The sequence below is a fragment of the Danio aesculapii genome, chromosome 3 (assembly GCF_903798145.1).
Source record: "Danio aesculapii chromosome 3, fDanAes4.1, whole genome shotgun sequence".
NCBI classification, from domain to species: Eukaryota; Metazoa; Chordata; class Actinopteri; order Cypriniformes; family Danionidae; genus Danio; species Danio aesculapii.
In genome coordinates, this window is record NC_079437.1 from 45313111 (window position 1) to 45335665 (window position 22555).

The 22555-nt window shown below is 35.3% G+C and overlaps 2 protein-coding genes across 2 annotated transcripts in view; both read right to left on the reverse strand.

Moving 5' to 3' along the window:
• camsap3 (calmodulin regulated spectrin-associated protein family, member 3) overlaps positions 1-13649 on the reverse strand; it is a 75276-nt gene extending 61627 nt beyond the window's left edge. The window contains 1 exon segment of the mRNA XM_056454099.1: positions 13184-13649. Coding sequence (XP_056310074.1) covers positions 13184-13316 — 133 coding nt within the window. The 5' untranslated portion in view covers positions 13317-13649.
• A 2156-nt stretch (positions 13650-15805) lies between these two features.
• xab2 (XPA binding protein 2) overlaps positions 15806-22555 on the reverse strand; it is a 29280-nt gene continuing 22530 nt past the window's right edge. Inside the window, exons 16-19 of the mRNA XM_056454100.1 lie at positions 22368-22539; positions 18802-18928; positions 18592-18701; positions 15806-16105 (exon numbers count right to left, since the gene is read on the reverse strand). Of these exons, the coding sequence (XP_056310075.1) occupies positions 16044-16105; positions 18592-18701; positions 18802-18928; positions 22368-22539 (471 nt within the window). The 3' untranslated portion in view covers positions 15806-16043. The remainder of the gene's footprint in view (positions 16106-18591; positions 18702-18801; positions 18929-22367; positions 22540-22555) is intronic.

Here is a 22555-nt window from a genome sequence, read left to right on the forward strand (position 1 = left end):
TGTCAGAAGAATGTATGATAAAGCTAAAGTAATTATTTAATGAGTGCGAATCACATCCTTCTGAATGAGTTTAACATTTCAAAATATCTGAAAAGTCTTAAAATGTTATCTTACTCCAGAATATTTTGTAAAGATGTTTGTGCAAATCCCCTAACTGCTGTCTTTGGTATTGTATATAAAAATAATAATTTGTCAAAAAGTGAACTGGACTGCATTGCCTTCTCTCTTAGCAAGACGCTTGATTTTAATCAATTGGAAGCAATTATTTCCCCCTTCTTTTAAACAGTGGGCCAATGATGTGTTGCATTTCCTTAGTATAGAAAAAATAAGACTCAATTTAAATGGTTCTGGGTCCAAGTTCACTGCCATGTGGCGTCCTCTCATAAATTAGTTCCAAAGCCAAATGTAACTGTAAGTGGACAAAATGATGCTGATGCTGTCAGGTTTTGCTTGTATTGTACTGTTTATATGTACACCATGTTAAAGCACTGTTTATATTTATGTTGTGTTGTTAGTTATGTCGATTAATGTATGATTTTGTCTATTTAAATAAATGAAAACGGGGGGGTTGTCTTAAAGTGATAGCTCTTCTCAGCTATAACATTATTTTGATCAGTTGATATCACATTATGGGTTGGTTAAGTCAGATTTTTTCTTGCAAATAAGAGATTAGGTGAGTTCCCTCTTACCCGACTTCCCTGTCTTGCCCTCTGGAAACCATTTAGATTCTTCTCTTTCCTGTAACATATTAGTTAAAGGTTCCATTTCTGTATTGTATAATCTACTTCTGAATCAGTCATCTTCCCCTACAGGTAACATTAAGAATGCTTGGGAAGAGGACATTTGTGGTTCGATTTCGGATGATCTATGGGACGATATTCTTAAACAAATTCACTCATCATCATGTGTGCCCGTCACTCTCTCATTCAATTTAAATTAGTGCACAGGGCTTATATCTCTAAGACTAAATTAGCCCAATTGTTTCCTGGTACTAGTTCTTTGTGCAATAGATGTCATTGTGCTGAAGGCACTTTATTTCACATGCTCTGGACTTACTTAGAACATTTCTGCCGGTTAATATTTGATTCGTTAGCTGTGATTCTTCAGCACAAGCTAGAACCAGATCCACAGGTGGCAGTGTTTGGGGTAACTTCAGAGGAAATACAGTCGCCTTCATCAAAGTGTAAAATCATTGCTTTTTCGACTTTATTGGCACGTAGATCTATTTAGCTAAAATGGAAGGATTCTCATCTTCCCACTCATCCTCAGTGGATTAGAGAAACTGTGGCTGCTTCTCAATTCCAAGAACGCAGAGAACGGACTTGCGTTCTTGTAAAGACCAGTGTTGCCAGGTGTCCTCGGAAGAACGAACTCGGGAGACCGCGAGAACAGAGAACACATTCTGTGAGGAATGAAATGCAGCGTTCTTCCTGATGGTCACATGATCTTCACGCGTTTTAAATAGAAAATTATTTCAACATTACAGCATTCATACAACGATTTACTGTTTTTCCCCTAGATCTACTATTCATAAAAACAATATAAATATACATTGCACATTATAAATAAAACAGATTTTAATAGGAATTTCAGCAAACACCCTTAATGTGTTTATTCCTTTATTAAGATGTCCATGGTAATGTTTATATTCACCATTTCATTTGTGGAAACTCCTGAGGTAAATAAATTATATCTCTGAACTTTAATGATAAATCTATATAAAATGCTGCGCTTCCCACCTCCAGTCTCAATGACTTCTGGGACTTCTAGAGCGAGATTGGTGCTCAAGTCTGCATCGGTGCGTCTTCAATATCAAGAACACATCCGGGAACTTTCACGCATCCTCTGTTCTTGCGGTCTTGAGTTTTGGAACTGAACTTTGGCAGCTGATGATGATGTTACATGAGAACGCAAGACTGCTGAAGAACGCATATTGAGAAACGGCCTATGTCTTGTCGCTATTTGGAAAAAAATCAGGTTTTCATTAAAAGGGTTGGAGGGGAAATTTAAGGTGTGGAAACCTTTTATTGATTATGCGGAAAATCTTAAATAATTTGATTTTGCTGTACATATGGCATGTATGGTTATATGTTTGTTTTTTTTGCTTTTTTACATTTTATATATTTATTTAATTTGATTTTATTTTATTTTTTATTTTAATTTTATAATTTTTTTGTATTTGTATTTGGACCTACATGTACAATTGTATATTTGTTAATTTTCGGCTAATGTGAGCACTATCCCACTGTTGGATTGGTATGGGGGTCAGGGGTTTGTATTGTTGCTTTTTCTGGTTTGAAAAACTGAAATCAATAAAAATATCTAAACCAAAAGTCTTCAAGATTTTTACAAATTCTCTGGTGCATTCCAGCCAAAAAGTAACAGCAAACATATCCTGAGCAAGCTGTGTTACTTCAAGCATCCTTCATGTCCATAAACAAAAGCTTACCATGCCATGTTTATTTTTTTAAATCCCTAACCCCACAGTAAAAGCCACAATAACAGTGCTGCTTGCCTTGGCTCAATCCCATCATCCGCGTTCAGGCTGCACTTCAGCTCAAAGCTCTTGCATATAGGACAGCGCTCTAAGGATAGATCGTTATTGAGCTGAGTTCATCCAGTGTGAGGCTGTGGCCAAAAAACACACTAGAAAAAAAAAACCACCTAGTGATAACACAGGTAGCAATTAGCAACACAGCATGCCTTAAAAGCGTGGGATCATAACTGTGATCTGAACATGAAGCCAGCATCTCAGACTCACACAGTGAAAGTGGTGATGTCATCAGGTTCAAGTAGGACAACAACACTGGATCAGATTTGAAGTCGCACACACATACAGTCATGTCTGAATGCTGAAACCCAGCCATCAGTGCACTACAGCCAAGCCTCTTTAATCTGGAGTGATTTGGCTCTGGCTCGGCTGTTTGTGTTTATCTGTGTGTGTGTGTTAGACCGGGTGACTTTGACCAGAGGGTGTGGTTGTACAGGTCTGCTATTGATGCAGGGAGTGAATGCAAACACCTGGGTTCATGACTTAATTACACATCAAGCAAGTGAATTAAGGAGACTTTAGTTTCTCACACTCAGGGTAGATGCGAATTATATGAGGTGGTTAAAAAAAGATTATCCAAAAACACAGATGTTCAAATGTCTGTAGAGATTATGGTGTGATTCTATAATTCATTTAATAATCATAATCATTTTGTGACTGACATATTAGTTCTGCTGAGAAACTACACAGCTGACTATTGGGGCAGAAAATTACTGTTTAGATAGACGAATAAACTAATGATTATTCAACAATACGTTTTTCACAGTAAAACTAGATGGATAGAATTTCAGAATTTTAGTCTGGAAAAAATAACCAATAACTCTTTATCAATAAACAAATAAGCAATATAGGTGAATAATATATATATATATATATATATATAATTCTTGATTTGATACTGCAGTCTCCGGAAGTATGCTGAACCAGTTCAGAAGATCAAAAAAATGTCAACAATTTTTGGAAGGTGAGAATTTTGTATTGTTGATGGTGCTGATTAAGTCAAGCAATTGTTAAAGCCTTAAGGCCTTGATTTACTTCAAACTAAATTCTTTTTCATTCTTTAGAGGGCAAAAGAAAAAAAAGTTGAAAAAGGAAAAGTGAAGGTATACCGTTTTCAAACACTTTGACACCATGAATCAGCCCCCCTAGTTTTTCACAATTTTTATCTTGAATTTTTGCGACAGAAATTACAGATTTTGTGGTGGTACTTCGCAACAATTTGCTGAAAATTTTGCAATAAACAAATAATAATAATAAATAAATAAATAGATGTACAGTTGAAGTCAGAATTATTAGCACCCCTTTGAATTTTTATTTCATTTTTAAATATTTCCCAAATGATGTTTAACAGCAAGGAAATTTTCACAGTATGTCTGATAATCTTTTTTTCTTCTGGAGAAAGTTTTATTTGTTTTATGTCAGCTAGAATAAAAGCAGTTTTTTATTTTTTAAAAACCATTTTAAGGTCAAAATGATTAGCCCCTTTAAGCTCTATATTTTTTTTGATAGTCTACAGAACAAACCATCGTTATACAATAACTTGCCTAATTACCCTAACCTGATAACCTAATTAACCTAGTTAAGCCTTTAAATGTCACTTTAATCTGTATAGAAGTGTCTTGAAAACATATCTAGTCAAATATTATTTACTGTCATCATGGCAAAGATAAAAATAAATCAGTTATTAGAAATGAGTTATTAAAACTATTGTGTTTAGAAATGTGTTGAAAAAAATCTTCTCGCCGTTTAACAGAAATTGGGGGAAAAATAAATGGGGGCTAATAATTCAGGGGGACTTATAATTCTGACTTCAACTGTATATATCTTATTTACCGAATTAGGTGCTATGTTAGTTCTTCATACATGACACAAATCATAAAATCTTCTTTATTTTGGTCTCTTGTCAAGACCAGATCTAAAACCGATCTCAAATGGTAGGGATTAAGCAAAAAGAAGGCTTATAAAACTTTTATTTTTACCCACAATCTTACTTTCTCTTTCTCAGATTTCACTCCCTGGATCATCTGACATCATTTACCTCACTCAGGACAAGCGTCACTCAGGGCTTACCCTACTGTAATATAGCTAAAACACACTGAAAAAAAATTATTCAAAGGTGATTCCTTGGATTTACTTAATTTTTTTACGTTAAGTGGTTGTAAACAATTTATTTGGGCTGAATTTAAACAAACAAATTAAGTTGAACATTGCTCAATTTAATTTGTTTGTTTAAATTCAACACAAATAAATTGTTTGCAACAGTTTTGCATGCAACACTTTTTTCAGTTCACGGATTGCTGTAAAACTCGTCAATGGCAGGGAAGCGTTTCCTCTTATCAACAGCAGGGAAAGAGTTAAGCAAAATCACTTATTGATTTGATGCACATCATAATACAAGCCATACATGTAAAGCAAAAATAACGCCTTTCAATTCGGTCACAACCAGCGGCCGTCATCCTTGAACCAATCTCCATCATTGCAAGCTGCTCGCTTTTCTGTCGGTTCCATTGCTTTTGTTTGTTAGATTTTTGCTTGCTCCCACTTTCTTTTGCAGTCTGAAGCGTGTCAAACACACGAAACGCACGTCTAATGGCATCTTTGCATTGAGTTCACATGTAAATCACTCATGCTTGACGCTTTATCTGCGTCTGCTTACTGCATAGGATGCAAAACAATTCTCTCCTAACATGTAATGTAATGATTGTGAGGGGGCAGGGGAGACATCATTTTTTCGAGAGACACTCAAATACATCATGTGCGCTGCGTTTGCAACGTCCATAAGTCATGTAAAACTATTCATTGCAAACTGAAATAAATATAATTTGATTTTATGCTTTAGAATTGGATGTTTTATGTTTTAATGAATATTAAATTTTTTTTGCGATTATTTTGCAAGATCACAAAAAATAGCGAATTTGTTGATTTTGCGTTGAAATTGCGAAAAACCGGGGGGGTCTGATTAATAGCCGGTAGTGTTGTCAAAAGTATCGACTTTGTTACCAGTCAGTACTGAAATTTTTAAAACATCCATTTTCTGCTGACATTTGAGCACTGTTGAGCGTGTTTTTAAACACCATTGATTGACCACTGTGTTCACATGTTCAACAGAACTGATTGTGATTGGCCGCAAAGGTCATCAGTTCACCACTCTTCACCAGTGTTCACCAAATGCAAACACAGGTACATGGACATGAAGCATTTCAAAGCCGCGTAGATGAGTTGATCCATCAGCGGGTCACTCATATGTCAGCTCATTGACAGATTAGCTGATCAACAAGACTTTGAAAGACTCCAGTGTTCGAGTGAGTTTACCCCTAAACACAACAATGGCGGTTGTGAAAGAAAAACAACGGAAAAAAACATCTAGAGCAATGATTGTAAAACGTCTAGCAAAGAGTCTTCTATAGCCTGTAGCACACCGGACAAGAAGTGGCACCACTGCGTTTTCTGCACAAGAACACCCTCTGCCCATTCAAAGGAGATTTTACTACTGATCACAGAGGTGCGCTGCCCTGACAAGATGTGCATGACAATAGCAAAATAACGATTGCGAATTATTTTCACTTATTGTACAGCCCCATGTCAGTTTTTTCCAACTAAACTGTATATTTTTTTATGGTTCTTCTGATTTTACCTCCTTTAATTTATCTTTATTGCATTTTAACTTAACACAAAACAGTAATAAAAAACAAAACAAAAAACTTCTCAGTATTTTACTTGGATATTTATGACCTTTCTTCTCATCTTCTCATCACATTTCCAACTCCACCACATTTTAACAGCAATTTGAAAGATCTCCAACCTCCCTCAAAGACTATTTTTCTCTTAATATATAGGTTATCTCACTGTCTGTTTTAAGATTACACATTTTCAATGATGCTGTGTTTGATACATTTATGTTAAAATGAGACATATTTTTCGGACCAGTACTTATTAAAATACAAAGAAGAAATCAAACACTCAATAACTAATTTTAAATCTAAAACCTACCTACATTACACCAATAGAAGTTAAAATCTGTCATTTATAATTAAAGCTCTGCATGACAAAAAGTTGTTTTTTTGATAAAAGTAATCATTTTGATTTATTGTGCAGCCCTAACTTGACACCATAATCTCCATACTTCAGTCTGGATAGAAGAACCCAACTAAATACAAAGATCACACCACTGCATGATCGAAACTCTTGTTGGTTGCTGAAAATTACAGATTGCAGATTGCATTACTCATGCCAACACAAAACATCTCTAATTTTCTCCTAATTATCCACCCATCTCGGAGTTAAATGTTATGAGTAATGTGAACCGTTAAATCTAGGTCTGTGCTTTGTGCACTCGCTCACGACTCAAAACGAGGACTAAGGCAAAAGTACAGGAATGCAGACGTACAATCTGAATTAACAGAGGCTCATTAGGTCAACACAATGGGCCTTTTAAAAACAATCCAGGAGCACACAAACCCTCTCACTACCACGTTTGCTGCACTCAAAAAAGAAACACCAATCTTTGACTTGTGCATTTCATTTGAGCTCCAGCCAAGCACACAACATACAGAAGAAGAGACTGAATGGATGATTGTTTTTGTACATAGTTATTTTGCTGTGATCTTTTCTTTTTCATTAAGCAGAGTACGAATATTGAATTGGAATTCAAAGAAAAAGAGGTTTGAATTTTTTTTATGAGAATGCTGTTGATTTCAAAATTGAGTATATTGTCAATTGGCTCATTATATAATTTTTTTATTCATAAATGTAAATAGGCAGTGAAAAAAACTAATTTTACTCACTGTAATGAAATAGGTCATTACCTGTGTACGATCAAAAGAAACAAGAAATACCAAAGCAAAAAGAACTGTTAATTTTTTTAAAGCCTTAAAGCTCCTCTTAAATCTACTCTTTGAATAATTGTAATTATTTTATTTGTTTTTATATTGAATTTATTTTTATGTCAATTTAATGTTATGTTATTGCCCTGTTCTGTGTTCTAAAACTGAATTAAAGAGCCACTGCTTGGGAACGTAAGACACACTAACTGAAAAAACACAGAAACAAGTCTGATGCATCATCATAATTTTCAAACTGGTCTTTAAATTTGATTAATAGGAGTGTTTAAACTGCAGTTACAGTGAAATATAAATACAGTTGATCAATTAGATGGACTAATCAATACCCAGCAAACAATTTTGTGTTTAATAGATGTCTAATAGAGACAGACAGCTTGGCTAAAACAAGACTAAATTTGGGCTGTCAGTGTAGCCAAAAACTACACTAGTCGTCAAAGAGACTGATTAGACAGACTTTACATGTGTAGTCATTCATTTTTGTTTATTTGATGGCTAGTCTAATTTTAGCCTATTCTTAGGCGTCTATTAGATTTTCACTGACAGCCCAAATTTAGCCTTGTTTTGGCCAAGACGACTATGTTTAGACATCTTTTAAAAACAAAAAATGCTTGCTGGGTATAAACATAAAAACACTGCAAAATTTAGACCCTAGGATAGGTCGAAATGTCATTTAAGGCAAGACACTACTACAAAACCATTTAAGATTAACACATTTTCAATAAGCTGTTGGATTTTTTCATGCAGAAATGAGATGGCATATTATTTAATAGCAATCAAACTGAATTTTTATATATTTTAAGTTAATTAAATCTTATTGACAAATGGGTATATAGCCTATTTATGACAAAAACCTAGTGGTTTGAAGGGCAGCAGCAAATTTACAATAGCAGTTAATGAGTATTTTGGGGCTGCATTGAGATTCTTCGCTAAAAGTCTTTCAATATGTCATTAACTGACTCTTAAAGAGCCCCTATTATGGGTTTTTGAAAATGACCTTCTATTCAGTCTGTAACAGCACTAAGTGAATGAAAACATCCAGCTGAGGTTTAAATCTAAAAGTGCACTGTGTTTAAAACTATTGATTCTTTAGTGAAATAGTCGACTCAAGGGTCGAATAAATGAATCGTGTTGGTTTCTGATCTTTTGCTTGAACACGTCAAAGTCGATATGGCACATCACCAAATATGAAGTGCAGCATCCAGTAAAACGTGAATGCGCCTTTCCCTTCAGACACTACAGAGTGCGGGGTATAATGACACAAAGATGACGATCACTGACAAATGGAGATTCGGCTGCGGGGAATAAAGGGTTGAAGTTTATTTTCACAACATTACCACAGTATAGCCAACCTAGTGCTGTGTTTGTTCCTGTCATTTTTCTAATGATTGAAACAATAACCTACACTGCAGCTAGGCATGTGCCGGTATCACATTTTCATGCTGCGATTAATTGATTGAGCTTTTATCACGGTATACGGTATTATCACGATATTGTAATTTTACTAGAGAAACAGGTAAAAAAACACAAAAAACTTCAGTTTCGTCAACTTAGTAACTTTAATAACTTTTTAATTAACTAAAAGTACTTCAAACATTTAAATACAAATAAATATAAATAAAACAATACACAATATAAAAGTAAACTTGAGCAATTATATCAAAGTGAATGTGCAAAGGGAAATCGTCTTCGATCAGCAATCGTGGAATGAACTGCCAACTATTCCAGCATGTTTTATGCAGCAGATGCCTTTCCAGCCACAACCCAATATTGGAAATCACCCATACACACTCATTCACACATACTCATACACTACAGCCAATTTAGCTTATTCAATACACTATTCACTCAGCCTATATTCAATAATAAACATAACAAAAACTGCCTGCTAATGCATGGGTAAATCTTCAAAGGCAACAGTGTTACATTTTAACCTTTCACCTCATCCTGCTTGCTGTTTCACTATCTAAACAATGAAAACATAATATAAGTCAAATTTGTTTCATTTTGATATTTGATTTACACTGGCTTTTTTGCAGAATATCAGTTTTAATAACCAATAATGGCCATTATAACAGTATAACGTACATTAAATTTAAACGATAAAGGTAAGCAGTCAATGTGCAGAATCAGTGTATGTGGTTACATAAATTAATATATTAGCTTATCTTTGCACTCAGCCAAAACAGTTAACTGAGAACAAGTGATTCAAAAGACATACGAGTTGTTAGATAGAGACAACAAGATGAATTCAATATCACGTTTAACAACTATAGTGAGATGAGACCATCCAGCAGATGAACTGTCTGACATGCACTGAACTCTCACCTGGGGTTTATGCTCACCCGCTGAACTAGTGGCTGCAGCTCTGGGCAGAGAGTGTGTGCTCACGTGATTTGCGTTTTTAGCCGTGTACTAGACGGAACAGAGAACTTTTCAGAATCGCTAAATGAAACGCCGGTGTATTTCCCGCGATTTCTCTGCGCCTCCCTTGCGTTTCTTCTCTCTGACTCTCGACTGTTTTGACAAATACACACAGACGACGCACTCTCACACGGAGTCCAAAATAGGAGTTTGTGATTGGGCCAGCCCAATGTCAATACCGAAAAGAGCCAATGGGCTGCAGGGTGTCACATGGGCCGGCCCGGTCTGTCTGTCCGGGAAAAAAAGCGTCTACTTTCAGAGAGTCACAGATCACAGCAGTGTCAACCAATAAGGCAGAAAAAACAATAGGCTGCTAAGCCTTTTATGGGCCGATCAAATCATAAGACGATGATCAGCCCGGCCCAAAAAGTACGTCGGCCCACCGGGAAAGTGCCCAGTCTGCCAGATGGCAAGTCCGCCCTTGCGTGTGAGGATTATAGCGGCGGCGGCGCGCACACAGGGCTTCTACATGTGGGGATTGTTTACATCAGAGTGCGCATCAGTTCTGCGCAGCATATACGCAGTGTTTCTTCAAGCGGTTGATGGAAAATAAGCTAAGGCGCGTTCTAAGAATATAAATTCGGATCTATTATTTTTCACGGTATTTTGAAGTGCCCGCGATAACAATATCGTGCATATTCATTACCGTGATTTATCGCATTACCGAATACCGGCACAAGCCTAACTGCAGCATGGAACTCGTCGGCCGTTTGCTTTAATGAAGGAGCAGCAGAGACTATTATGGATGGGACTTTGTCAGACTTTGACATGGACTTTATCAGTAACTGTTGCAGTTCATATGGACCAGTTTCTTTTTCCTCGGATCGTAACATGTAAGTGTAACAAAAATTGTTGCCTCATTTTGTAGTTTACAAGTTACAACATTCAATTAAAAATATTTTGCAATCACTCCGCACGGCTTGTAATCACTTATCCATTAAGTGCCTGTATTGTATCTCTCCAACACAATCTCACGGCAATTCGTAACTTTTTGATTTAGTGGCAAATTCGTATGAATTCGTACGATCTAATTCGGACGATTTAGTACGATTTGCTCATCCCCCAATGACAGTTGGGTTTAGGGGTGGGGTTAGGTGCCACACCTTTTTAAAATCGTACAATTTCGTACGACTGAACTCGTACGAATTAGTCACTAAACTGACAAAACGTAAAATATTTACGTTTTCTCGTGAGATCAGGCTGATCTCTCAGGTTAAATCATTATGTGCTATTCACATATTGTGTCCAAAACCTCGTTAAAAATGCGACACGCATTTCTTTACTGATTTAAATGCGTGTCTGAACTCGTGATCCTCTGCTGTTTGTCTTTGCTATGGCCACCAGCAGCTGTTCCTCACATGCGTGGTGTGGTCAATTTTTGCTATTGTGTGGATTAATACTGAATGTGTGTCGATGTTATTACTTGGGGTTAGGTTAAGAGTAGAGTATATGCTGGTCTTTAACTGCATTGCTTTATTGCATTGCAGCAGTGGGCTTTGTAGCTACTGTAGCCGTGGTGGACATTTCTTTCGGTCTCATGCTGAACCCAGTCGACCAATCACAATAGACTGGGTCATCAGTCCAATCAGCTCAGATTAGTTTCGCGCTAAGGAGGGGTTTGGGAACAAATGAATCGCTGAACAAGTCATATGTCGTTGGAATAATTAGGTAAAAAGAAATGCATATTATAAGACAATGAAAGTGTTTTTTGACCACCCACGCATATCAAACTGTTGTTGGAGACCCCAAAACCAAAATATGACCTTTTATAATGCATAATAGAGGCTCTTTAATCTAAATATGACAAGATTTTTTTGATATACAAACCAGGCTATTTTTAAAATGAATAATATTTATGAATGACAGTCATCATTTTCTGTGCAGAAAATAAAGCAGTAAACTTGAAGCATTACGACATATGATGCATGCTTAATGACACTTAAAAATCTTTTTTGACCCATTTGCCGATGGGTCTGTATATATCACCTGCCTGATGGAGCGATGACAAAAAGACATATTCGATGCAAATGCCTTTAATAGGTCAACATTGGAATGAACACATATTTTAGTCATGACTTGATATCTGTTCTGGAAATGTATGTAAATTAGTGCACATCTAATAAGTCAATTCCTTATGTGCAATTTAAAACACATTTCAGGAAATTGTAACAGCATAAATGTCCTCAAGCAAATTAATAAGTACGGTGTTCAGTTGAAATATTTATTATTTTCAATGTAAACCCTAGCTTTAAAACCTAATTTGTTTTAGATGGACTGTATATCATGTCAAGCTGCAGGTCACTGCTGTCACTTGACGTCATGTCAACAACCCGTGCATGTAAAACATCAGCACATTAAAGTAAATAATTAAACACACCCACCAGTCCAGTATAATTATCGAGTCTGCTCAGTCAGAAACCAAGATCTCCAACCAACATCTTGGTATAAAGTGCTCTTGTGGTGGCGGTGTGGGGGCGGGGGTGATGATTGTGGGTGTGTGCACGCGTCAGGAGGACACATAGGTGTTTCAGAGCACGAGCCAATATTAACACACATTCACATTCAGGTCAAAACTGCACATTTCATCACATCACATTATAATTCCCAGACAGCAGCGTGTCTGCTGCACGGATTAAACACGTGGATTAAACCATTATGAAAAATGATCACGGGCGAACAAGGACAAAATTATCATGTCTCCTTCAAAGCATGTTTAACTTAAATACAAATCATTTTTATTCATATTTGCTATAGTGCATAAAGCCAAAGTGAGCGAATGAGTGTTATAATTATATGTTCTACATATTTATACTGTATAGACGTATACTATTCAAGTTTACTATTCATATACTACTTAGCAGCGCCCAATAAAGGCTTCCTACATAATTTATCACACTATTTTCTGTTTATATATATATATATATATATATATATATATATATATATATATATATATATATATATATATATATATATATATATATATCACCTAATGTATTCATTTTGGGGTCAAACCCAGCAGCTTTCCGCCTCTCATGTGGTCTTTGTGTTGTGAAAAACGCTGAGTTTACACACTTCACCTTCACACATGCTTTCCTCCGCAGTCACTGAACAATGAGCAAAAGCTGGCCTCTAAACAGACAGGTTTTGACAGACACACAGCACAACATTTGAGAAGGAAATAAAAATCTAGCACACTCAATAGGCTGCGTCTCCAAACCTAGCGAACTGCCCTAGCTAAGAGTGCATTAAAGGGAATCGCTGGCAGCTATTTTGGCGCAGTTTTCAGCCCACATATGACTCAAGTGGAGACTTAAATGCCCCCTATGTAGGTAGCACATCCCGATTTGACACACGGACACTATAATACCTGCATTGCTGTAGGATTTCGCCAGCAGCCACCCGACACTGGCGCAGATCCTGGCTCTGGTCAGGTCATACTGGTCCAATGGCTTGATGTCCGGGACCACAAAAGTCTTCCTCATTGCATTGGAGTCCACCATAGCAGGTCCAAACACACAGACGGGCCGGGAAAACGAGAGGAAGCCGATGCGAAGCCGAAATCAAACACTCATCCTTTCTCTTTCACGCGAGCACAGCATTGGGACTGCGAGAGGCCGATATCTCGGTCAGCGTTGCGGCGAAAAATAAAGTCATGTACTGTTTAATCCTTTCCCGGTCTTCTTTATGTACATCCAATCGAGCTGGCGGGTGTGAAGAGTTGTTTTAGCCTAGCGGAGCTACAGATTTAGCTGTATTCCCGGGGATGTTTCACTGTTTTCGACCCCGCTTCAGAGTCCACATCGTTCTGGCTGACGCGCTCCGCAAGCGACTGATTTCCAGGTACTCCATACTCCTGTCAATCATCCTGCCGGGCGACCAATCAGGTGTCAGCGTAGGGTTGACAGGGCGGGGCTTAAGCATGTGAAGTTAAGCAGCAGGTAGGAAGGCGCTTTAACTCATTGGAACAGGTGCAGGACAGGTAGAACTTGCCCAGAAGGGCGAGAGGGAAACATTAGTCATTATGAACGGCGAAATAACATAATCGTCACGGGATTATGAGTGCAAAGTCAACAGCATCAATTTCTTTGTTTCCTTGTGTGTGATCTTTTCTATTCCTTTACAAGAAAGATTTGGTTTGGTTTAATGAGCTATTTTGTCATACTTTATGATATTGTAGATATTTCATGCAAGACACTGGAAGTAAATTAAAATAAATATAGATCACATATTAATAATTCACATTTATAATTAACATCTATCTTTCTCTCTCTACACACACACACACACACATACATGTATATATATATATATATATATATTTTTTTTTAGAGAGAGAGAGAGATTAATAAATGAATAGATTGATGGATGGATGAATGGATGGGCGGATATTTAGATGGATGGATGGATGGATGGATGATGGGTGGATAGATGAATGAATAAATGTATGGATGGATGGACAGACAGACAGATAGATGGAAGCATGGATGGATGGATATTTAGATGGATGGATTGATAGATGTATGGATAGATGGATGAATAAATTGATAGATGGATGGTTGGATGGATGGATGGATATTTAGACAGATGCATGGATGGATAAACAGATATAGAGTTAAATACCATATTCCCGCAGTAAATTGATTTCTTGAAGGTTTCCAAAAATGTTGTTTAAAAAAATATGCAAATGATGGGATTAAATGAGTTATTTCATTAAATATGCGCTAATTATGCATACATTTCTAGCACAAAAATTTGAACACTGGAGTTTTTGACATATTAGACGAAAATGTTTCTACAGATATCATTTTTATTCCTCCATAATCTAAATATTGTGTAAATTTCTCTATAAAAACCAGCAGAATGTAGATTGTGGAGTACCCAAGTGCTGTTGAAGTGGAGATTAACACCTCAGTGCAGGAGAAAATATTAATAATTTTGAAAAAAAAAACAGTGATTAAAATGTACTGTAATTAAAATCTGGAGACCCACACGGATGTTCAACAACAAAAAAAATCACATGATAAGTGTATTTTGGATGTTTTCTGCACATTTGACTAAAAAACACTGTGAAAAGCCCAAAATCGACAGGTGCATAAATAAAAAGTGGTTTTTACCCACAGTGTCTGACCATAAATAAAATATCACACTGTGACAAGTATTTAGGTCATAAACTAGTTAATAAGCACTCACTACTAATAACCAAAACAATGTAAGCACTTAGACTTTTCAAAGAAAAATGGTTGAGAAGCTCAGCTGTAAAGAAACTGTACAGAGGACAGAATTCACCGAAGGTCCAGGTCACATGATGTTTCAGAGAGCAGTGCTGTAACTTTGTAAGAAGATTAACTCGCAGAACTATTTTAATCTAATTACAGAGGGATGGGGCATTTGTTTTTTTCCTCATTCTTTGCGTTTCCATTTTCCTTTGTAGTTGAGAAACACTCGAAATGTACTTGTGCTTTTCTAAACAAACATTGAAAACTTAACTTAAAAAGATAGTTCAACCCAAAAAATAATACTGTCATCATTTACTCACCCTTCACTTATTCAAAACCTCTTTGACTTCCTACTGTTGAACACAAAGAGACATATTTTAATGAAAGCTGAAAACATTGACTTCCATAGTATTTGTTTTCCTACTACTGAGGTCAGTGGTTATATGGTTTTAGCCTTCTTCAAAAAAATCTTCTTTTGTGGTTACTAAAAGAACTACTTGAGAGTAAATAGTGAGTAAAATGTCACTTTTTATGTGAACTATCCCTTTAAATGAGCCCACATCCCATCCCATTACATGCAGAATGAGCCTTCAAATAAAATAATAAAAGTGCTGTTTGCCTTTTCTTTTTGTAACTGTTGTATTCATGAAACCACAGCACTGAGATGCACAAACAAACATCTGAAGCGCTCCACCCATGGGTCTGTGCAATTATGGGCAGCGCCTTCAAACACTGCAATCTGATAATAACAAATGATGTGCTGATGCCGTGCATGGAGATTGTTCATTTAATATACAGTAGACAAGGGGGCGAAAACAAGCGCTTTAACATTTTATCCACCCAAAGTCACGATAAAAAAATATGAAAGCATACAAATGTTGCAAAGAGTGACACCATGTGGTATGAGTTGGTATTGCTAAAATGTAGAAGGACGTTTGGATGAATTGCTGCTCATTTCCAGTTTTTTAGTTACTTAAATCAGAATCTGGGTGTTTGTGATGATCTGTGAATTCAGTCGTCCTTCAGTCCTCCAAAGACAGCAGTAGGGACAGACTTCTGCTCCAGATGCACCTCTGCAATCACACAATGCAAGTGATCAGACACAACGAAAGACAGACTACTCAAAATAATGCTCATGATGTTTTGAGACACTCAAATCAGTCAAACTCAGCACTGAAGAAACCATAATTGAGTAGGAAAAAATCAAGTCAAAGTGTTTGAAAAACAATCAGTCCCGTAGACCAGTGTTTCCCAACCCTGTTCCTGAAGGCACACCAACAGTGCATCTTTTGGATGTCTCCCTTATCTGAACCAATCATTTCAGGTTTTCAAGTCTCTTCTAATGTTCTGATGATTTGATTCAGGTGTATTTGAATAGGGAGAGATTGAAAATGTGTACTGTTGGTGTGCCTTCAGGAACAGGGTTGGGAAACACTGCCGTAGACCGTCAATACTTGCTCTAATTTTATTAAATGTATAGGTTTGGTCTCCTGACCTTGATGAAACGCATCTCATATGCCCCAGGAGATCCAAAAATGTTATAATTAATCAATTAAAGCAAGTACTGATAGCACTGGTGGATTGATTATTTTTAGCACACTTTCACACAAAGTTTATGGATCCTCAGTAGTGGAAATGGTCATAGTTGGGTAAACTAAGAGTGCAGTGAATGGGAGAGTATAACAAATACATTTTTTACAATCCAATTTGCTAAAATAATATAAGAAAAACCCCACGATGGTGTTATCCAGACTTTCAGAAAAAGGAAAAAAGATGTGAGACTGACAACGGTAGCCAGAAAAGAGAACAACGTCAAATTTGCTGTCCTGTTCAATGACTCTGCATTACAAGCACATCACACACAAGCAGTTATTTGTTTTTTGTAATTTGATGCAAAGATGATTTAATACATATAAATGTAATATACGCTTTAAAAAAAATCTAAAATATAAAAAAACTTTCAAGGATTTAAGATTATGATGACTATTAAACGTGTCATAACTGTTTAGTGAAAAAGGTCCATTATGTTCCATCTAGGAGTATAACCATACACAATAATGATGATTTGTTATGTACCTCATGAACAGAAAACTGCCTAAATTTAAATATGATTACAGTTTTCTTCAGAATAAAAAAAAAAAATCGAGTTAATGTTGAATTAAAACACTACTTTTTTTTTTTTACATTGCATTTAAATAAAAAAACAACTCAATAACTATAGTCAACATTGAGAGAGTTGAATTAACTCTGATATTTCACTATTTCAGGAGCAAAAAAAGATTTTTAAACTTGAAAGAAACAAAGATGACATTTATTGTGGCAATTATCACCACTGACTAATTGTATTGAACTGAATGACTAAGTGTAACTGAACTTCAACTCTGAAAACTGGACAGTTTCAATTTACCAGAATTTCTGTTAAGCTGCTTTGACAAGATCTACATTGTAATAGCGCTATAGAAATAAAGATGAATTGAACTGAATTGTATGATGATCTCTATTTTTTTGATCACCCAGCCCATTGGGCTTACAGAAAATAAGATATATAAATCAAACATACAGTCCTCAGCATAACAGAGTGCATCCCATTTTGAAAATGAATATTTTGATCCATTTCTCAGTGAATATAGGTAATGTATTTTGGTGCATTTAAACAAAACAGATTAAACAGATATATTTATTAAAATAATATTTTAGTCACCAAACATATTTAGAAATTGAAAGATAATACAATTAAATTCAAGCAAAAATAAAATACAACCTACAAAATTTAAACAAAAATTTTCAGGTTTTTTGCTTCTCTTGATTTTTCCTCTTTTTTAAAATTTGTATTTAATATTTTTCTGTAACATATAAATTTGGGTGTACAAATTTTGGACCGTTATTGTAAGTTATTTTGTTAGATAAGCTCCAGATTTGGCTTTGGTACTGAGTAATCTAATGTATATGCACAAATATAATATTGTATAGCTTCCTATTAAAAATATGAATTCAAAAGAGAGGGGTGAGGGGTGTACTTATATATGCTGAGCACTGTATGTGACCTTGGACCACAAAGCCTGCCTTATGTTGCATATTATTACTAGCCAAAAATACATTGTATGGGTCAAAATGATGTAACTGTATGTCAAAAGTCATCATAACATCAAGAAATGATCATATTCCTAGAAAATCTTTTGTAAATTTTCCAGAGTAAATATCAAAGCTCTATTTCTTTAGTGATATGCATTGCAAAGCTCTTAATTGAAATGACTTTAGATGTGATTTTCTCAGTATTTTGATTTTTTTTCCAGATTTGCAAATAGCTGTATATTTTACCCTATCCTAGCAAAGACATCATCAGAACGCTTATTTATTTCAGATGATACATAAATCTCAATAAAAAAAAAAGTACACGTATGCCTGGTTTTTGGTCCATGGTCACATATTATATAAAACAAAAATATTTAAAAAAAAATGTTGCTGTATTTATGTGCTACATATCCACACCAAACCAAAAAGCCAAACTTCTTAATAGGAATAAGTCCACCATTACACCCCCAGTCTCATAAAAACTAACCCTCTGGCTCGGCATCCTCCGCATCCTCATCTTCATCATCATCGATGTCGATCTCATCTGGATTAGCCTGTTTGGCCAGTTCAGCGAGTTCACTGCGAGAGGTGTCGCTCCTATAGCAAGACAAACAAAACTCCAGTTGTGTAAACAGAACAATAGAAACTTCTCAATAAGCTCAATATGCCCTCTGACTGATGTGGGTGCAGTTCATACCTGACGAAAAGAATCTTTTCTTTAGGTTTGGGTTTGTCTCGCTCTGCCTCCGCTGCTAGCTGCTGGGCCTTCTGCTCCAGCAGTCTCATGTCGTCCACGCCACTCTGCCCCGGAGCAAGATCTGACACTGAAACACACACAATTAAAAACAGTTTAGCCACACGAGGAGGAAGTAATGTGCTTTCATTTCACCTCAAATTGTCTATTTGCTTACCACATTCACTTGTGGTAAATGAATACATTTTACATGCAAATATAGGATTCTCATTCTAGAAAATAACATTTAGAGGCATTAGTATTATTACAATTATCATCACTGTTGGGTAGGTTACTAAGTTACTAAAAATATGAATTACTCATTACATAGTTGTATTTAAAAGACTTTTCTAATTACGATGCTTTGTTTATTTACTCAAAAATTTATTGAATTATTTGACTCAATGCTACTTAAAACAAATATAAATCCCAACCAGTGATGGAAAGAGTACTGAAAAATCATACTTAAGTTAAAGTACCATTACTTGCCTAAAAATGTAGAGTGAGTAAAAGTATCTGTTGTAAATATTACTCAAAGTATGAGTAAAAGTAGACCTTTCAAAAGTACTCGAGTAGTGAGTAGCGAGTATTACGCTGTAAAAAGCTGATGCATTTACATGTAAGTTGTGGATGTGTTTAATAGTAACATTCTGTAGTGCATTTAGTTATTATGCAGGCACACAACGTCATAAGTTAAAATTAGGTTAGATTTAGGTTGTTATGTCAGGTGACCAAAATTAAATGTCTAGCTAGTGTCTAAGAATTAAGGTTGTGTTAGAAAGTGACCAAAATGCAACACTGACCAGCATCTTAAACCAACATCATATTGACGTCAAATACTGACATTTATTCGTCAGGTATGGCAACCAAAATCCAACTAATAGACGTTATAGTGGTACTAAAAACAAAAAAACGTCTAATAGACGTTATAGTGGTAACGTCCACACAACATCAAGCTGTAACATCATTAAACATTGATATTTGGTTGATTTTAGGTTGGATGTTGGACATTGACATCGGCCTGACATTGGGTTCTGATATCAAACCGATTTTCATTTCGAAACAAAATGGTTAGTGTTAGGATTAATCTGACGTCATGTTGACGCCTTGTGGCTGCTGGATGTTTAAGGCCATTTCAGTCATCATACAGTAAACAGCCGTCATCTTCTCATCAGTAACATGGATCTAAACAGTCTCTGGGTCAATGCGTGTAAAGATTTTGGACATCTTCTTGGACACTTTTAATGCTCCCAAACAGTTTTCTGCAATTATAAATCGCCCATGTCTTGTGGTAGTTCATTATGATTAAATTTCTTTTCTATATGCAATTTGATTGGACAGGAATCACAAGACTACTCGGCCAATCCCCATAAACAAGAAAAAAAATAAATTAGTGACTGCAGTTTGAAGGAAAAAAGTGGAGTAAAAGTACCAGTACTGCACTAAAATGTACTCAAGGGAAAGTAAAAGTGCACATTTATAAAACCACTTAGTAAATTACAATTCCTGAGAAACAACTACTCAATTACAGTAGTTTGAGTATGTGTAATGTGTTACGTTACACCACTGATCCAACATATAAACAATGGAAATTAAAATCTTTTAATTTTATAAATGTGAACAAACAAGGAACTTCTAGGCATATTAAAACATGTTAATACATAAACATTTTAATAAAAAAAAAAACATTCTTTAGTTATTAAATAGACTTAATCTGCAAAAAAAAGAAAACAAACACAATTTGTCAAACAATGGCACCATATTTCACACATTATATTGTCATGAACTAATTTCTTGAGCTTCTTAAACTATTTTCATAATATTAACCTGCTTTTAAATAAAAAAAAAGATTTGTTCTGCTAAATATATTTGTACAACAAATTAATAAATATATATAGAGAAGTGTTAAATTTATTTAAGAGAATAAGTAACTGTACTTAAATTACTTAATGTAGCAATCATTTATATTTTTTATATGAATATGCAATTTAATTACAGTAACTAGTTACTTTGTAATCAATTACTCTTACAGTTTATTAATATTTTCGATTTTTATGTTTATTTATTCATTTATTAAGTTTGTTTTTCGGTAAATGTTTAAGTTCGGTAAATAATAATTTTTTTAAAGATGTACAGTTCCTACAAAACTTTGATTCTTTTCTTATATTTCCCAAATGATGGGCTAATCAATTTGACTTCACCTGAACATAATAGTCAACATTTGAAGTGGATCAAAACCTTTCATCAAAGTTCACCCATTCTTGAATTAGGACAATTTTTGAAAACTTTTTTTTGATCCACCTGAAAATGTTGACTACTGTGTCCATGTATATGGTTTATACAGTTCTAAAGATCTTAGGGCTTCAACATAATATATATATTTTTCCATTTAAAAATGTCTAGGCTTACATTATGCTTAATATTTATCAGAGCTCAACGATATTGGCAAACTCTGTCATTGAGATATTTAGTTTTTCTGTGATATATACTATATTGCAACATGAATACAGTTTCACCAAATGACTTGAATAGCACTATTTGGAAAGAATTAATCATTAATTTAAAATGATTGGGGTGATCATTTTGTAAGGGTGTGAATCAGGAAAAAAAATATTGCATAGCATAGGTCTCAAACTGGATTCCTGGAGGGCCGCAGCTCTGCACAGTTTTGCCCTAATCAAACATAGCTGATCCAACAAAACAAGGTGTTCAAGACAACTAGAGACTATTAAGCAGATGGGAGTTGGAGGTGGTTGAAGCTAAACTATGTAGAGCTGCGGCCCTCCAGGAATAGGAATAGACCATTGCAATAGAGCAACGAAAAAATTACAATTTAGTAAAATAAACACTGCTTTATGGTTTTCTATAGAGTCAACCCGTATTTCAGGTAGAGAAACTGAATAATGAAATGTAAAATAATATTTAATCTTCATTGTATTAATAATTCAGTAAAGTTAAAAAGTTACAAATGTACTTTTTTACACCCTCTTAAAATGCCTTTAAAATATATGCAAATGATAATTTTCACTGTTGTTTGGTTACACTTTGCAATGACTCCACAAATCTCAAGTATTCTCAACTGTTGTGTTCTCAACTTTAATCTCAACTCAACATTGCATATCCTGCAATGTGATTATTGATGCTGAAACGATATACTGTTGATGTATTTTACTTACTTTAATTTATATCATATTTTTGCTTTTACTTTATCTTAATTTAGACAGCCCCACTCTATTCATTATTGTGGATGAATCAACGTTTTTGTTTTGTTTTTTTTTTTTTACAAAGACATATTAATCCTGCATATAAATGCAATTTGAGTAGACACTGTGATTTACTCCAACAGCAAAAAAAGGATAATAGATTAAACAAAAAAAGAGGGAGTGCGGTATTTCAATTAATCAGACAAGCTTTCTAATTACTAACATTAAACTCATCCTTTTTTAAAAAAACTGAAACGCAACAACAAAAAAACTGAATTTGAATAAACAGAAATAGATGTCCAGCTGGCTTTAATAATGTCAACACACCTGTTCCAGTAGCGTTGCCGGTGGCCTTGAGCATCTGAGAGGACATGAAGTTGACCTGTGTGTTGTACGTGGCCTGAACGCTGCGTTTAATCCTCAGCATCTCTCGGATGGTGTCCTCATTACCATGACGAATCTCAAACTCCTTCCACGTTTGCCAGAAAGTAGCAGTCACCTGATCGAAAGATGGA